The sequence below is a fragment of the Channa argus genome, chromosome 6, assembly GCF_033026475.1.
Source record: "Channa argus isolate prfri chromosome 6, Channa argus male v1.0, whole genome shotgun sequence".
Lineage (NCBI taxonomy): Eukaryota > Metazoa > Chordata > Actinopteri > Anabantiformes > Channidae > Channa > Channa argus.
In genome coordinates, this window is record NC_090202.1 from 23,347,298 (window position 1) to 23,363,221 (window position 15,924).

At 39.7% G+C, this 15,924-nt stretch overlaps 1 protein-coding gene and 1 long non-coding RNA gene across 4 annotated transcripts; one reads left to right on the plus strand and one right to left on the minus strand.

Annotated features, from left to right (window-relative positions):
* Positions 1 to 1,878: 1,878 nt before the first annotated feature.
* Positions 1,879 to 14,801, plus strand: urb1 (URB1 ribosome biogenesis homolog). Of its 3 annotated transcripts, XM_067507918.1 has the most exons (39): positions 1,881 to 2,138; positions 2,345 to 2,484; positions 2,576 to 2,727; positions 2,821 to 2,950; positions 3,033 to 3,129; positions 3,213 to 3,298; positions 3,384 to 3,509; positions 3,594 to 3,724; positions 3,805 to 4,000; positions 4,106 to 4,243; positions 4,331 to 4,504; positions 4,591 to 4,723; positions 4,824 to 4,946; positions 5,035 to 5,147; positions 5,278 to 5,397; positions 5,756 to 5,872; positions 6,011 to 6,149; positions 6,258 to 6,416; positions 6,695 to 6,894; positions 6,988 to 7,206; positions 7,283 to 7,462; positions 7,545 to 8,382; positions 8,496 to 8,700; positions 8,773 to 8,959; positions 9,039 to 9,097; positions 9,202 to 9,389; positions 9,458 to 9,568; positions 9,646 to 9,709; positions 9,791 to 9,959; positions 10,166 to 10,268; positions 10,363 to 10,523; positions 10,610 to 10,721; positions 11,113 to 11,219; positions 11,440 to 11,583; positions 11,761 to 11,870; positions 11,971 to 12,180; positions 12,357 to 12,598; positions 13,225 to 13,800; positions 14,466 to 14,801. In XM_067507918.1, exons 1-39 carry the CDS (start codon positions 2,015 to 2,017, stop codon positions 14,654 to 14,656), a joined length of 6,774 nt encoding a protein of 2,257 aa, XP_067364019.1. In that variant the 5' UTR covers positions 1,881 to 2,014; the 3' UTR covers positions 14,657 to 14,801. The 3 variants fall into 3 exon arrangements, with proteins under 3 accessions (XP_067364021.1, XP_067364019.1, XP_067364020.1); XM_067507919.1 differs by lacking the exons at positions 1,881 to 2,138; positions 2,345 to 2,484; positions 2,576 to 2,727 and having other exon boundaries at positions 2,867 to 2,950; positions 3,085 to 3,129; XM_067507920.1 differs by lacking the exons at positions 11,761 to 11,870; positions 12,357 to 12,598; positions 13,225 to 13,800; positions 14,466 to 14,801 and having other exon boundaries at positions 1,879 to 2,138; positions 11,971 to 12,174.
* Positions 14,580 to 15,590, minus strand: LOC137129081 (uncharacterized). Its single transcript, XR_010914683.1, has 3 exons — positions 15,477 to 15,590; positions 15,118 to 15,193; positions 14,580 to 14,625 (listed from the first exon to the last, which is right to left on the minus strand). It is a non-coding gene; the product is annotated as an uncharacterized lncRNA (long non-coding RNA).
* Positions 15,591 to 15,924: the final 334 nt, after the last annotated feature.

The following is a 15,924-nucleotide window of genomic DNA, read 5'->3' on the forward strand; positions in this document are numbered from 1 at the left end:
CCATCCCCGCACAGCGATTAAAGATGTATTTTTAATCTATTTGTCATGCCTCACAGGCAATCACTCACTGAATATTCTGTTCAGTCACTAGCTTGACAGTCAACATTTTGATTAGTCTGTTGCATCAGAACAGTCAGGCTACAAAGTTTGTTTGTTTTTAAGTTTTGGCCACAGTCTTATTTTGTGCACCTTCAGGATAACATGAGACTTGTGATAAGACAGGAGACTTCCTCATAACTTTTGGTGTTTCCTGTAAACAAAAAATAAGCATCTTTATCTTCAACAGCTTCACAACAACAAAGATTTTGTGAGTTAAGAACTTGGTTGCAGTGATATTAATCAGTTACTTTCTTTGACAGAGGAGCTGTGTAATTAAGTTCACTCAACTGAAGCACAACCGTTCAGTGAAGTTTTAAATAATTTAGAGGGTATGGTACCACAGTCAGGTCCACATTTGCCAACTTAAGATCGTCATACTAAAAATGTTCTGAAAATAAAGTTTTATCACCACAGACAGAAGGATTTTATGAACATGAACAGCACTGAGTTATAATCAATATACCAGAGTCCCAAGTACTGTGAGATCCTAGACAATGGCCGATTGCTAGCATGCCAGAAAACATCTTAATATAGTTAATATCACAATAACTAAATTATTTTACAAATAATAAGGCCTACAAAACTAACTCACAACACCATTGGAAAGTTTTTAAATATCTTCTCCTTTGTGTGATGAAGAAAACTGCTGTTTCCCAATCTACCTGCACCTCAGTTTTCAGCAAAGGTGACACCTGGTGGTTGTCATGTAACTGAATGAAAACTATAAGTAATTCTTCTTATTATTGCTATAAATAGCAAACCTCTGTGTTGATTTAAATACTGCTGTTTCATTTGAGTGGTTGCTTATGAAACTGAAGTTCACTTAGCTAAATAATAATAGTAAAAGTATTTTTATTATTTGTAAATTCAGTTATGTTGCATATACAGTGTGCGCTTAAATTAAAAAACGATTTTCTGAGTGTTCTTTGAGCACCTTTCCAGAGCTGAATCCTCTTCATGACCACCTAATAAATGAATGATTACTTATTAAAACAGACTATAGTGCAAAAAATCTTAAACTTGGCCAAAAAAACAACAGCTATTTTTTTCAACAGTATTGAATTCATATCAGTTTGACATCAACTCTGGGATTTGGTTAGACAGTGCCTGCAAAAACTTTTGTTGAAGGAAACTGAGACAAGGCTCCACTTTGGTTGAAAACCACATACTCTTCAAATAGGCTACAAAGCTAAACCTCAAATATGTGAACATGGTCTCAGCAAAATGTGTTTTCCCAAAATTATTATGCTGTGATTGAGTGGAACTAAAACAAGGTATGTTGGAAGCTGAGGATTAAGAAAGAAAGAAAGAAAGAAAGAAAGAAAGAAAGAAAGAAAGAAAGAAAGAAAGAAAGAAAGAAAGAAAGAAAGAAAGAAAGAAAGAAAGAATTATGTTATCCCCTAGTTTTTTATGGATTGTTTGAAAAGTTTCTACAACATGAATGGTGTCTGTGTTGTGACACCTTCTAATATCACATTAAAACATAATAGATCAAATAAATTCTAATCTGATCAGATGCTAATTAACTATATAGTCTGTAGTACAGTTCATTGTATTGTATACTATGAGTAATATATTCAATCTAAATTGAAACATATTTTCCCCTTTACTAATCATGTAGCGTCTTTATTTTCCCCTATGAAGACACCAATTTTCTATTAGGACTTTTTGGGTTGACATTTTTGTCAGTTGTGGAGTACAGGCGCAGAAACGCGTTTCCTTTGAACAGAGCGGCAGATTAATAATGCGGAACTGTAATTCAGTTGTAGACGTTTCCTATCGGACGACCTTTCCGTCGGAACAATTTCTGTTTACACCACAACGTGCGTTATTGAGATAGAACTTTTAGGGCATGAGATTAAGAACTGTTAAAAAAAAGGAATAGGTCGGTAATAGCTGTTTTGTTCGTGTTAAAATGGGCAAACGGCGCCTTAACGACTCTGTAGAGTCAAACAGTCTGGTAAAAAAAGAAAAACAAGCGGAGTTCAATGGGACTATATTTAAAGCCATGCTAAAGGAACCCACCACAGCAATGAAGGGTGAGTGTGTGCATTATGTTTTAACACTGTAAGTGATATTGAATCCTATACGTGTTTTTTTATTATATTTAAACTACACATATAACAATAACTGTTTCTATATACGCATGACAAACCACATACGTTAGTGCATCATTATTCGTATTACAGTGTCTGCAGTTCTCTTCTTTACTTCGATTCAGTCTTGTTTTCTTGTTCACCTGCAGGGCTGGAGAAATTCATATCAACAGCTAAGAAGCTGCCTTCCCCCGACCTGTATGATGTGGTTGAAGGTTACATTAAAATCTCTATGGAGTGTGCAGAAGTATTTAAATTGCTAGAAGGAGAAAAGCAAATAGAGAGTGAGGTAAGCTCAAGTACTTTTCTTACAGAGCTAGACTGACTGGATACCTGTTTTTGGAAAAGGAGAGCTTTAATGTAATCTTGCTTTTGTGCAGATGATGCTTGTTTTTGAGAGCTTGGAGATGATCCTTCTGAGAACAGCCAGTGACCTCTCCCACTTCAACATGGTTGGCAATGCTATTGTGAAGAAGATTGTTTCTAGCTACATGAAACTGCTGCAGGGGTCTTTCCATTCAGAAAATCACAGGTAGGTCTGATTACATTAATACAGGAGCCTTCAGGTATGTCTTCAGCAATATTTAAAATTTGCTTCATGTTGGGTTTTTTTTTCTGGTCACAGGTTTGTTCGACAGTGTCTCAGTCTTCTGTCTGCCTTGGTATCTCAAGGTCCAGAAGCTGCCAGAGAAGTACTGAGTCACATTTACATCAACAAAGTGCTGTCTGGACTGGCAAAGAGAAAGGATAAGAAGGTGCAATTTAGTTTTTAATGTTTGGTGTGTATTGGTATCGTCTGGTACTGTATGTTTATGTTCCTCTCTGAACATTTTCCAGGGAAGACCTGATGTCCGCATGGCTTTTATCCAGTTTGTGCTCTCCTTTTTAGTGTCTGGAGATAATGCAACAGTTGGACAGATTTTGGAAATCAAAGGTACTATATTAGATATGGAGGAGCATTTACACAACAAAGCCTTAGTCTGGTGTGTTAGTGACATGTTATTTTGGTGTTGTCAGAACTCCTGCCAGAGATCCTGAGTACAGGTCTGAAGGAGGACAGGATGTCTATAGTCAGTCTGATTTTGTCCACTTTGAAGTCTAGAGTAAGTGGTCAGCACTTTACACTTTTCATTTAATCCCAATTCGTAGTTGTCATATTTCTGTTTACGATTACTTGTCTTGCCGCAGGTTGTCCTAAACAAAGCCATAAGTAAAACACAGAAGGTGCGTTTATTTACACCTGCTGTATTGGCAAATATTGCATCTCTGTATAAATGGAATGGAATTGAGGATGCAACAACCGATGATAACACAGTAGGTTATTTGCTTATTGTGTTGTCAAAAAATGTACTTCTCAATGTGGCAGTCTAGTTTTAATTATTGCTTTTTTTTGGTAAGATGGTGGAGAACTCCGCGCACACTGGGATATCAATTGTCCGGGAACTCGTTCACAGTTTCCTTCTTGATCTGTGTTGCTCCCGTAAGCATGGCATCAGCTTTCACGATGCCAGCTTTGGCACAGTTGGCAGGTAAAGTAATCTGCAGGATTTTCATCTAGCACTCTTCTGGGAACCCCTCATTTTGACAATAGGCTTATACTTTTTTACAGAGCTGGTAACATTGTCTTGCTTCAGTTCCTGGTGGGGCTGAAGCAGGCCACAGAGGATGAGTTGGTGGCAGAGCTGGTGGTAAATGTGCTGAAAACTGTTCCTGATATTCTGGCCAGATACTTCAAGGAAACCCATTATTCATACGCTCCCCGCATCAAAGGTGCTTGGCAGGACAATGTCAAGTTACTTAAAAAAGTAATTATGCTATTGTATTTATTTATTTTGAGACACCAGCATTTGATAATGTCTTGTGTAACTGTTTTTGAAGTACAGAAATATTTTTTGCATTTTTTTTGTTAGATCTACGAAGCCCAACCAGAGCTTCCTATAGTCTTTCAAACTCAGGAGTTCATACCTCTGCCTCGCCTGCTCTCCATGATCATGGTGATATCCCTTCCTCCTGTTTGTAATAAGGCTTTCTTCACACAGGGCCTCAGTGTAGGTGACCAAGTCTGATCAAATTAATTAATGCAGTAAACTTTAACATCCTATAGTTTTCAGAATGTCTCCTCTTGTATCTGACAGCTTGCTAACACAGCAGTGCAGCTCGCAACTCTGTCCATGATGAATTTTATCTTGAAAAGAGCCAATAAGAATATTGAGTACCTTTTGGACAAGTCTGAGTGGCACAGCACAGATGTATACACCCCTGACATGATGGGGGAATTGGTCCAACAGTACAGGGAAGCACTCAGTAAGGTAAGCTCAGGAAGGTGGTGTTTTAATATCCACAGATAGCAATGCTCCACTGTGTAACAACTGAATACTCTTGTGTGCTGTTTCAGATATTGCCCGATATGACAAGCATTGTAGCAAAATGGCAATCACTTAGCAGGAAGGAAAAAACAAGTGGTAAAGAAAAAAAGAGTAAAATGGAAGAGAGCGCTGAACAGACACTGGATAAAAGTGAAGTGCCTGGTAATAACATTTACTGCACTTGTATTGTTTATTGTCATTAGTCAAAACAAAAGTTAAAAGCAGGATCATGAATGTGAACATGTATTTTTTTGTTTAACAGTTGCTGAGACAGCTGAGGCCATCCTCCTCAAGGCTCTGATTCTTCAGGTCATATGTCTTTACCAGAAAGTGGTTCCACATCTTGTTAGCCAGTGCAAATTTGACTTCAGCAAGCTCTTAAAAGGTAATGTTCCTTCTCTGGAGTAACTATAACATTCAGTAGTGTTGTGATGGTTTTAACAATGTCTGAACCTCTGATTCTGTCTCGCTAGGGATTGTGTCAGAGGAAGGAATGAGGGAGGAAGTTCCCCCAGTTTTGCAGTATCAGATACTGCAGTTGGCCTTGGATCTCCCTGCAAGCAAATTCTCCTGGTTCCGCATACAGGTGAAGAAGCTACATCGTTGTAGTTGTATTTTTTTTGTTTTTTTTTTCTTAGATTGTTTAGAATGTCTTGCATTTTTATCAGAGTGGTTTCTTTGTGTTTATTTTTTGTTTTTTGCATTCTTTTCTTCAGGATATTGCAGATGCTGCATCTTCATCTGGAGAAAAGTCAGTATTTTATCTGCTTCTCAAGATGTTCGTCACCAGCAGCAGCAGCTACCTGAAATGCTCCACACAGATGCTGGTTTTAAAAGTAAGGAGCCATTTTTTTCTTCTCTTCTTGCACATTTACATTCAATCTGCAGTAAAGAGTGCGAAGTTGCGTCGTGGCTCGTTAACTGTTGGGGGACAAGGCTGCTGTCATGAGGCATGTGCTCAGCTCGCTACAGTGGTTACAGTAGATTGTCTGTTTTCTTTGACTAAAAGTTGTTTAAATGTGATGGAATTGGGGCTAAAGTAATCAGGCATCCCAGTTGTAATACGCAGAAGTCTTTGTCTTGATATTTCACTAGTGTTTTAAATAAAGTTTATCACATTTCTCTACATATATCACTAAATCTTAGCTTAAGGAAAAATTGACCAATGTGTTGTATTTCCCGCCTTGTATTCAGGTGCTAAAGGACAGTGGGGTATTTGAGTACACCTGGACTGAGCTTGAACTCTGGCTTAACCAGTTGACCAGAGTAGAACCAAACCAACAAGATACTGTCATCCATTTCTTGGAGAGGGTGAATCCATCTTTGTAGCATGTTTGAATACATTTTAACATTTGTCTCTGTTAGTGAAATATTGGTAGTTAGAGAATATTATACAATTTGAACCATGACAGTTATAATTTATCTTAAAACCCTGGTGTCTTGCTCTAGGTGTTTGTCAGACTGGTGTGTAATGCCCACATATACACAGATAAGGTTGCCAGCCTGGTCCAGGAGGCAGCTAATCTGCAAGCTAACCTGAGTAGCCAGGAGGGTGATGCTGCCAGTATCCCAGTCTCACACATTGATGGTACGTTTTTGAAGGTAGAATCCAAGTTTAAATATTTTTAGCCACAAGAATGCTTGCAAAAGCAGTTTTTTTTTTTCAATCTGTCAATTTTGACAATTCATGCTTTAGATGTCTTAGACATGCTGGATGTCATTATGGAGGGTAATGACAGTGAGATGGAGGAATTCGGCCCATCTCTGAGCGAGGACGTCATTATCCAAACCTTCCCCTTCAGTGTAGTGGTTCCTGCATCTCTGGAGGCCAGAAACAAACTGCCAACAGACAAAGGTAAAATAATTCTTCGACTGGGACAAATAGTAGACATATAAAATGGAAATGGGTCTGGTTTTTTTAAGTTGGCAGTTGATAAGTGTAAGGCACATCTAAAACATTTCTGTATTTTATTTCTATTCAATTTGCTGTCTCAAATGTGCAAATTTACCCTGGAATAAATTCCATTAAGCTCTGCCTAATTGGTGGTTTCTCCACACTGATTGACGACGTATTTCAAAACAAATTATATGGTATGATGTAATATTGATAACATCTGTCTTTTCCTCCCTCAGGAGTAGTATATGAGTACTTGTCGGCTGTGCTCACAGACGTGCTGCACTGTCAGAGGGAGCCACTCCCGCTCTGTCTGGCTCTGATGCAATATGATAAAGAGCTGGTCTCGTCTGAACACTCTGTTTCTCCTCATCCCTCTATTATACATCTTCATCAGTATTATTCCAAATGGCTCCCACAGCAGTGCCAGGAAGAACTGGTCAGTTTTTGGTGCCATCAAACTTTTTTTTTGTTACGTGAAAGCATGAGTATATGAAATTTGTTTTTTATAAATATTCTTTTTTTTCTGCAGTTCAAGACCTTTATATGTCATTCAAAAGTATTGCCATCCCCCGTTGCATTCACTGATCTGATGAAAGATGCATACAATCAAGGACCCCATGCTTTGCTTGATGGCACCTTCAGGAGGAAAGTGGAAGGAACTCTATGTTCCCTGTTGATGGAGGAGTTTCCAGTGGCAATCAGGCAGATCTTACTGTACATCAAATCCACTGTGGAAAGCTTTGGCTTGGTAAGAGCACAGGACACTTAGTGAAGTTTTAAGTCAAACGCACACACATTTCTGACTGTGGTATTTTTCTGCACAGTTCACCAAAGACATAGGGGCCAGCTTGCTGAAGACCTTCCTGGGAATACTTCAGGATTTGGTGATGAAGCTGCAGGGCTTCCAGGATACCGCAGAGCCTGAGCAAGCAGCAGAAATCTCCCAAGAAGGATCTGAGTTTTTCCTGGAGCCCAACCAGTCATCCACAGCCAACAAAGAAAAGGTCGGGAAAAGGTTCAGCATTTATGGTATTTGTTGCTGGTATTTTTAGGTTACGTTTTCTAATAAGGCTCCTCTGTCTTTAGATCCTTGTTTCAGCTCTTGGCTCCATTTTTAAGCACCCGTGTTTGGAGCAGTGGTTTCTGGCTCTGGAACTGGCTACTTTGCCTCCCCAAACCCTAAACCCCATCAGGCTAAAGCACTTGTGTGCTCAGCTGAATGATAACATTCTGGGATTGTTGAAGATTTGTGCTCCCAGTCTACGTGGTCTGGGTCACCTAGAGCTTCTTTGTAGCTACATGAGCACTGTTGAAAAAGCTGTACTCAAGGAGCTGGCAGAGGAGACTTCCCAGGCTCCAAAGAAACAGTCCAGACCTTTGCAAGCCCTCCTATCTCTGCACAGCTACATAGAGCCCTGTAATCTAACAAAGGTGATTTCCAAGTTGCTGCTCCTCCCACACGAGAGTCTTATCTCTCCTGGCAGTGAAGGTACAGAAGTCCAGCTTAGTGTCTATGGTCAAGCAGCACTACAGATCCTCACAGAGTATAAACCTACCTCTTCCCAGGACCACAGTACCTTTCTCACACAGGCACATCTCCATGGCCTGGGCACCCTGCTGTTGTCCTGCTCCAGCCCTGCTCTGGCGGCCTTCATGCTCCAGAGTTTGTCTAGTGAGCCAGACAGTGCCAAGCTCATCCACACCGATGTGCTGCTGCACTGTCTTCAACAGTCTCTCCCAGATGCTCAGGCAATCAGCTCACTGCTACTGCAGAACTGTTCCACCCACCGCTTCTGCTTTGAGGTGTGGTGTCTAGAACCGGCAAACATGGAGAAGCTCTCGGACAACATAGAAACCTTCCTTCCACTGATTAATACCTACTTACATGTGGCAAGTAGAGAAGATCCAGCCAGACCACAAGATGGTTTGTACTAAAGAAAATTTGTGTTCTATCTAAAATCATACAAATATCGTCTTTCTTTTCCGATTGTCACTGACATAATAATTTAGATCTACCTAATTGTTGTGTTTTTACAGTGCGAAATCAAGTTTTAAAAGCCTTCAAGAAACAAATGCTCACCAGATTGTCCCAGTGTGTTCTTGGAAACATGACAGAAGACTCTGGAGCCCAGCTGGTTGAAACACTAGCCAGTCTAATCCAGCTTACTGCAAGTGTCAAGGACATCAGGGATTTGGCAATCAGTCTTCCCAATGTTCTTCAAAAAGTCGACAGTTTTGAACGGTAACAAATGACTCTTAATAAGGAGTAAATTATTAGTGTCATAATTAGCTAAGTCTTGTTTTTCTCCTCCAGATGGCAACTTATAAATGTTATTTCTGAGAAACTGGCTGATTACCCAGAGGAACAAGAAACCTGGAGAAGATCTGTCACAACTTCTGCCCTTAAGTGTCTCATCGCCTCTTACAGTCAGTCTAAAGATCAGAGTACTTCTCCTTCAGAGCAGGAGCAGAGCATCCTGGAAAGACTGCAGTATCTCTTAGTGGGTTAACCTTCCTAAAATGTACTGTACTGCTGTAGTGATACTTTTCAGCATTTCATCATTTATCTTCTTTGCACAGAAATCAGCCGAAGATGTCACTGCATCTGAATGGAACAGTTTTGTCAAGAGTGGACTGAAGTAAATTTACATTTTTAAAATAATGTATTCCTACTCAGTGTTTGATCAAAAGCTTCACATCAAATATTTTTTTTAATGAGTGACCAAAAAACATTTTATTGTAGATATCGCTACAGAGACCCGCACTTCCTGAACACCCTGTGCAGCCTGTTAGAGCCGGTGTACGGTGGCAGCGAGGTCCAGAAGGATCTGATATCTTTATCAACCCTTCACATGATGACCACCAGCCATTCACTCTTTTTGCCCACCATGCTGGACTCTGATGAAGATCTTAGAAAATATCAGGAAAAAGGTACGTTACACAATCCTAAATTGTTTATTTCTTACTGGACACACCCATTTATCTTGTTGTTATTTCAGAAGCGTTAGTGTCCCTTCTTCTCTGTCTGGTGAAGAAAAGCCCGACAGTCTGCAACGCGAATCACTTTGTTGTACTTTTGGGAGCATATGGAGCTACACTAACTACTTTAGGTAAAATGAGAAATTTAAGGTTTTTTTGTGTTTATGTGGTTGTTGTCTTTTAATCTCACATCTCTTTGTTTTTACAGATCAAAAACTGTTGCTTCTCCTTCAGGAATATGAACGAAACAATGTCAGTCTGCTGAAGTTTCAGTAAGTTGCATTCGGTTCTTGTGTTGTTTATACTACTGCCCTCTTTTGTTGCAAACCCTCAGCATGAGTTTCCAAATGTAGATCCTTGTTGTGGGGTCCTGCGGCTGTGGAGCACCACAAGACCAGGAAAAGCCTTGGATCTTCCCTGTGGAAGCAGGCAAGCTCTGATGACCTGTTGGCCCTATTGAGAACTGACAAGATGCTCCAAACTATTGCTCACTTTCCCCAGCACCACAGAATCATCCTGCAGGTTGGAATTCACATTTCCTTTTACAGTTCTACAATTTTCTACGGTAAACCACTGTAAAGTGTCAGTACCCTTGAATCACATCATGTACTGTATGTTGTCAAATACCCTTGTGTGAATGACTTTTGGAGACATTTGAGATATATTTTTTTTTTGATTGAAACATTTTATGAAGTGGCATTTAATATAATTTTTTTTGCTCTGAATAGGATGTCAATGAGCGGATGAATGAGAATAAATCGGCGAAGGACCTTGGGAATTTGTACGATCCCTGTTTTCTTTTGCCTCTGTTCAGTGCCATACTGCGGCCAGGTGAATGTATTTTGTTGTTGTCATCACCCTGAATCATCAGTTTAGTCACAGCCTTGAGTCACATCTGTTGTGTTCTTTGTCATCTGTGTGACAGAGTGCGTGATTGACTGCCTCAAGTTTGTGTCCAGCCATGCACTTGGAGTAACTATAATGGCTCTGAGTAGTTACGACCCGAGGTTGAGAGCGGCAGCGTACCATGTTCTGAGCTGCTTCTACCAACACCTGGAGGGAGCTCGGTTTAGAGAGAAGAGACAGGTAAAATGTCACAGAAGTAGTGTGTGATTATTGTATGTTTGGAAAGCATGTCTTGAAACACTGATGAGCTTGTTTTTGTCAAATAGCTGCTGTACTTGATGGACACTGTGAAGAATGGAGTTCGACAGCAAAATCAAAGGCTTCCATTTGTCCTCACAACTTACATCACCAAAGTGGCTCAGCAGATGCTCAAACCTGGTGTGTAACCCTGAAAACCTTAGTTAGTCTTTGACCAGTGTCATTTTATCATCGTTTATTTAAAGCAGTGGTGTCCAAACTGTTTTCACCAAGGGCCATATGCGGTAAAATACAATGTGTCACTTTTTCAGTTGAAATATTTTTTAATACATATTTTGTGTGGTGAGGTGCCATTGAGACTTGCCCCTTTAATCAGATAATTCCAATTATTAGTGCTTGATGAAAAGTTTTTGGAGCAAAGTTTTGTATCTACACTTCCACCTTCTTTGTTTGTTTTGCTGGGATGTTTGCACTTCTGTGTACAGTTTATATATGAATTTATATGAATTTCCCTGCTGCATAACTGACTGTGCCCTTGGTTGGCTTTCCTTGTTTTTCCTTGATTTCCCAGAGGACCACATGTATGTGGTGTTAAACAGGATGCTGCTGTCCCATCAGAGTTTGGATTTCAGAAGGGTCCCCGACTTCTTTAAGCTATTCTATGGGTTTGACTTGGAGGTAAATAGTTAATTGAAAATTCAGAAAACATTGTTTTTCTTTAATCTGTTCTGCAAGTTAATTGAGATAGGCAAGTTACCCTGATTAGATAAATGACGGTTCATTAGATGAACTCTTCTTGCGTCAACAACATTCAGCCTTCATCTGTTGATTTTGTTCAGCCTAGGTGTTTATTTTAGACTGATATTATCTGACTAGCTTTTTTTTTTCCTCCATGCAGCACAAGGTGGAGCGTGAGTGGATCCTGAGTGTGCTAGAGGAAGGTATAAGTGATGGACACTGCTATGAGTTGTGCAACCAACAGGGCATCTTTCAGAGCCTTTTAGGATTCAGCAACAGCCCCCTGTGTGATGACTACTTGCAGGTACCCACTGTAGGAATCACAGTGATTCAGTATCTTAGCAGAGAAGTCTATAGAGATGAGTGACAGAATCAGAGAAATTAGGCCAAAAAAAAAAAAACAATAGTCTGAAATCTAGCAGATTGATGAGGACAAGGTGATTGCAGCTTGTTATGTCTAATGTTTATATCACTCTGCTAGGCACAGATCATCAGGGTGTTGTGCCAGGCTGCCCATGTGGTCAAGGCAGCTTATAATCTCACCAAAAACTGTGGAGTTCTAACCTGGATAATACAGGTTATTGAAAAAAGGTACTTTTAAGATGCTGCCTTAAGTTTAGCTTTGTATTGCAACATAACCATTATTCAATTCAATATTTCCAACTAACTATGTACTTATTGTCGTCCTCAGGAATCTGGACCAGCGGCTGCTATGTGCCATCATAGATCTGCTCCATGTGCTGTGGTTTACTAACCTTGGGCAGAAGGAGACACAGTGGACAGAAGCAGCAAAAACTACCTCTTCCACTAAGGAGAAACTTCAGAGCTCAGGGAAGTGTCTCCCTCTCCCACTCATCAGTGAATTCTTATGTGTGGCATTAACTATCAGCAGACACCTCAGGTAAAGCACCATAAGTATCAGGTACATTCCGAAATGTTTACATTCACATTGTGAATTAATTTCACCATTTCAACATGTAATCAAAATGTACTGCTGACAAAAGCTGACTGCACAAGAACAATGTTAACTGTCCTCTGGTCAAGGATGTCAGTGTTTGTTTGGCCTCCTCCTGACAGATTGGGCGTGAAGGCCACTCAGCTCGGCACTTTTCTGCAGACTCTTTGCTCTGTACTGAAGCATCGAGGGACAGCACTCAGTGTAAACAGACAGGCTGACCGGCTCATGCTCCACCCCCAGCCACTTTCCTGTACCGAAGCGCTCTCTCTGCTCCTGTGCTGGGCCACCCTGTCCCGCAACACAGCACTCATTACTCAAATACAAGTCTTGTCTGAAAAGCACAAAGTGAAGGAATTGCTGGGTGAGTGCCATTAAGTATATTCTTCAGCAAAGTCTGTCTCATCAAAAAGCACAGATGGTTGTCTTTCTTTCAAAGAAGGGGGTCAAATACTAGAGACCAGTAATAAATCAGATGAGGACTAAAATGATGACGGGTAACCCCACAAATTATGAGTCACGTTTGTTAATAGGGTTTTGGCACCCAAATGAAATTAGGTCACGTTATATCGCTCTCTGTAAGACTGTACTCTGAAGTACCAGGTTCAGTCAATAGCTAATCCAAAGTTGCTGCTTTTTTGCCAATATTATGTGTTTTTATAGGGAAATGAACAGAAATGAGGCTTAAAACGTATGCCACAGCTACACACTCAACTTTCCACAACTACCTTGTTGCTCTACTCCACTACCTTGTGGTCCACGTCTGTCCAATAGCTGTAAATAAACATAGTTCTCTAGAAGTTAGGCAAACTTCAAAGGCAGTTATGCGACGTCTATGATGATGTCATCAGAACGCTTATACAGTACATACACTTCTTAATCTACCTAATCTTTCAAGACACAACGACCACTGAAAAACAAAACAGAACAAACACAGAGAAAATCCCCGTTGGCTCATACAATCATTTCATTTTTTATTTTCGTCCTCAGGGATGGGGAAGAATAAGGTCAGAGGTAAATTCTCCTCCCAGGCCCATAGATGGAAAGAGGATCTTGCAGAGGATGCAGGGACTGAGAAACATGAATACGGTCTCCTGACAGAGTGTAAATTTCACCTCAGCAGTATCTTTGTTCACTGGGAACCTGTAGTTCCCCTCTCTGAACCCCAGCTGGCTCAGCTAACAAGCAAACTGGATCGCAGTGGCTTGGCCTGTGATACTGCGCACCTGCTCACCAAGTGGTCCCTCAGGTGCTTGGAGGAGGCCTCATATGATGAAAACAGAACCAAAGAATTCTTGTTCTGGTTTGAAAAGGCAGTGGTAAAGCACAGGGAAATCATAAATGTCGTGATGCTTGATGCTGGTATGAGAGCAGATCTCCTTCGACTTTATCATCAGGCCTTTGAAACTCAGTGCCCCTGTAGCATTTTGGCACGAATGGAAACATTACAGCGATTCACAAACATTATGATATGCTTGCTAGAGACAGAAGGCAATCTTCCAAAGCTGCATCAGTCTGTCATCACTACCTGCCTGCGAGAAACCACACATGATTCATCTAGATACGGTAAGAGCCTGCCACCTTGTTGCCAGACTGTTGGTAACTGCTACTCTGCATATATGGTATCATTAAAAAAAACTTATTTTTCCCCTTTTACTAAAAGATTGTATCGACACACCGGAGTCACTGAGCTGTTTGAAGCAGTGGTGCTCAAACCTTTTGCTGAAAAGTGACGGAAATTAAAGTCCCCAAAATGTTTTTTAAAAATATTTACCTACTTAAATACTTAAAATATTCGAACATTTGTGCAAATTCTTTACGTTTAAACGTATTAAATACATTTTGTATATATGTTCCATGATTATGATCCATGTTATTAAAATAATATTTATTTAAATAATTTTCTCCACTTGAGCAGTTGAGTATGGAAGTGAATGAAGTAATAGTATTAAATTTTGCAATTTATTGCAGTTCCAATTAAAAACCAAGTGCTGGGAGGGGTTGCTTCTACAAAACAGTAAAATCAATTATATAGCCATTTGCGTACCTCATTTGCAATGTGAAATATTCAAATATCCATATCAAACAGGAGTAAATATGTTTATTTTTCCTTTTGGCAATACCAGAAAAGCGAAATAATAACAAATTCTTTCAGTGTCCTAGAGGAGGATTATGCACTTGTAAGAGGTTGTTGTGTAAACCAATGAAACCTGTTGTATTCTCCTTTTCAGAAGCAGGACTGTTTCTGATGCCATTGTACATCCATGAGTTGTGGAGTGGAGCCACATCTGCAGAGCTCTTCATGTCTCACGTCAATTTGGTGACCAAAGCAAAGTGTGAAAAACAGAAAGCATCCAAGTCCTCACTTTCTCAAATTACCATCAGAGACATCTGTAATGACATAATGACTATGAAGAGTTAAATTTGACAACTAAGCATGTAGGTACTTTGACATGTTACCAATTACTAGGAGGCTTTTCTTTCAGTTTGATGCTTTGTTTGATTCATGTAAAAAGTCTGAAGATATTTTGTATAATCCTTTGCAATTAAATGTTGTTGGTAACAAGTTTGTAAAGTTTTTTTTAACATATGGTGCCTGTATAACCTAATTCTAATGGTATGTTTGTGCTCTGCTTACACATTAACATCCAGGGTTCACATGTACACACATCGCTAAAGCACAAGATAATTGTTTTGTACATATATATTTTTAAAGGTGAAGGTAGCCATAGAATTTGTAGATATTCACTTAAATGGAAAGAAAGCAGAATCATTATCTACTCTTTGTTACACTACTACTACACTTCTTATCTCAAATGTTATATCTATTTTAACTCTACATTGCATTTTCACCATTTAAATTTTGGAATTCTTGTTCATTACCTCAAATCTGTACTTGTACTTGACCTCAGGTCAAGCAGTTGTTCCGTATCTTCCATTGATTTTGGATCTGTGATGCCTGCAGTAATGACAGAGGGATTTATCGAAGTTAAAGTAGAACTTTCTGGATTAAGCCTAATTTAGCACGCACTAAAACGAATATATTTGTGCTCATCACATTTACCTAAGCAAGTTTCCATTACAAGACAGCGACTGAGACAAACTGAGAAAGAGGAATCCCACTAAAGCAGCCAAAATCATCCAAAATAATATAACAACTGAGTCTGAAAGCGAAGAGGAAATTTGTTATTTTTTGTGTAACATAAGAAGGTAACTACAAAAGTGAAAGAATAAACACTTACATTTATTGTATCTTAGCTTGCTTTCATCCACAATTACAGGATCGAGATAATCATAATAGTATTCCCACTCGTAGAGAACAGTGCTGGTGGAGTTCCCCATTAAAGCCATCATCTCATTTTAGGAGAGAAGAAATGTCTTATTCCGAAACATTGGTAAGGAAAAACTTACTCTTGTTTGATTGGTTAACCAGACTAGAGGGACAGCCTTCCAACCCACAGCATTGTGTATGTTTGCCTGCTTGACTCAGTTTTTCTTCCCAAGCTGACTTTTATCTCGGCAGATGAAGGCAGCGTGCAAAACAAAAATGTTCTCTTGGAAATTGAATTGGACAGGAGTATTCGTTATTTTTGTTTGAGGTAAAGTCGATGGGTCTGGGGCAGTTTCTGAAAGCGATGAAAGAATTAAAGGGGTCAGAGCTTCTCCTTTAATACATAACAGGTCAGAATC

What these genes read in the sequence shown, in the direction of transcription:
- urb1 (XM_067507918.1), top strand. Translation starts at nt 2,015, where the DNA reads ATGGGCAAACGGCGCCTTAACGACTCTGTAGAGTCAAACAGTCTGGTA. An exon ending in ACCCACCACAGCAATGAAGG is followed by an intron (nt 2,139 to 2,344) that starts GTGAGTGTGTGC and finishes GTTCACCTGCAG; the next exon opens with GGCTGGAGAAATTCATATCA. An exon ending in ACATGATTCATCTAGATACG is followed by an intron (nt 13,801 to 14,465) that starts GTAAGAGCCTGC and finishes TCTCCTTTTCAG; the next exon opens with AAGCAGGACTGTTTCTGATG.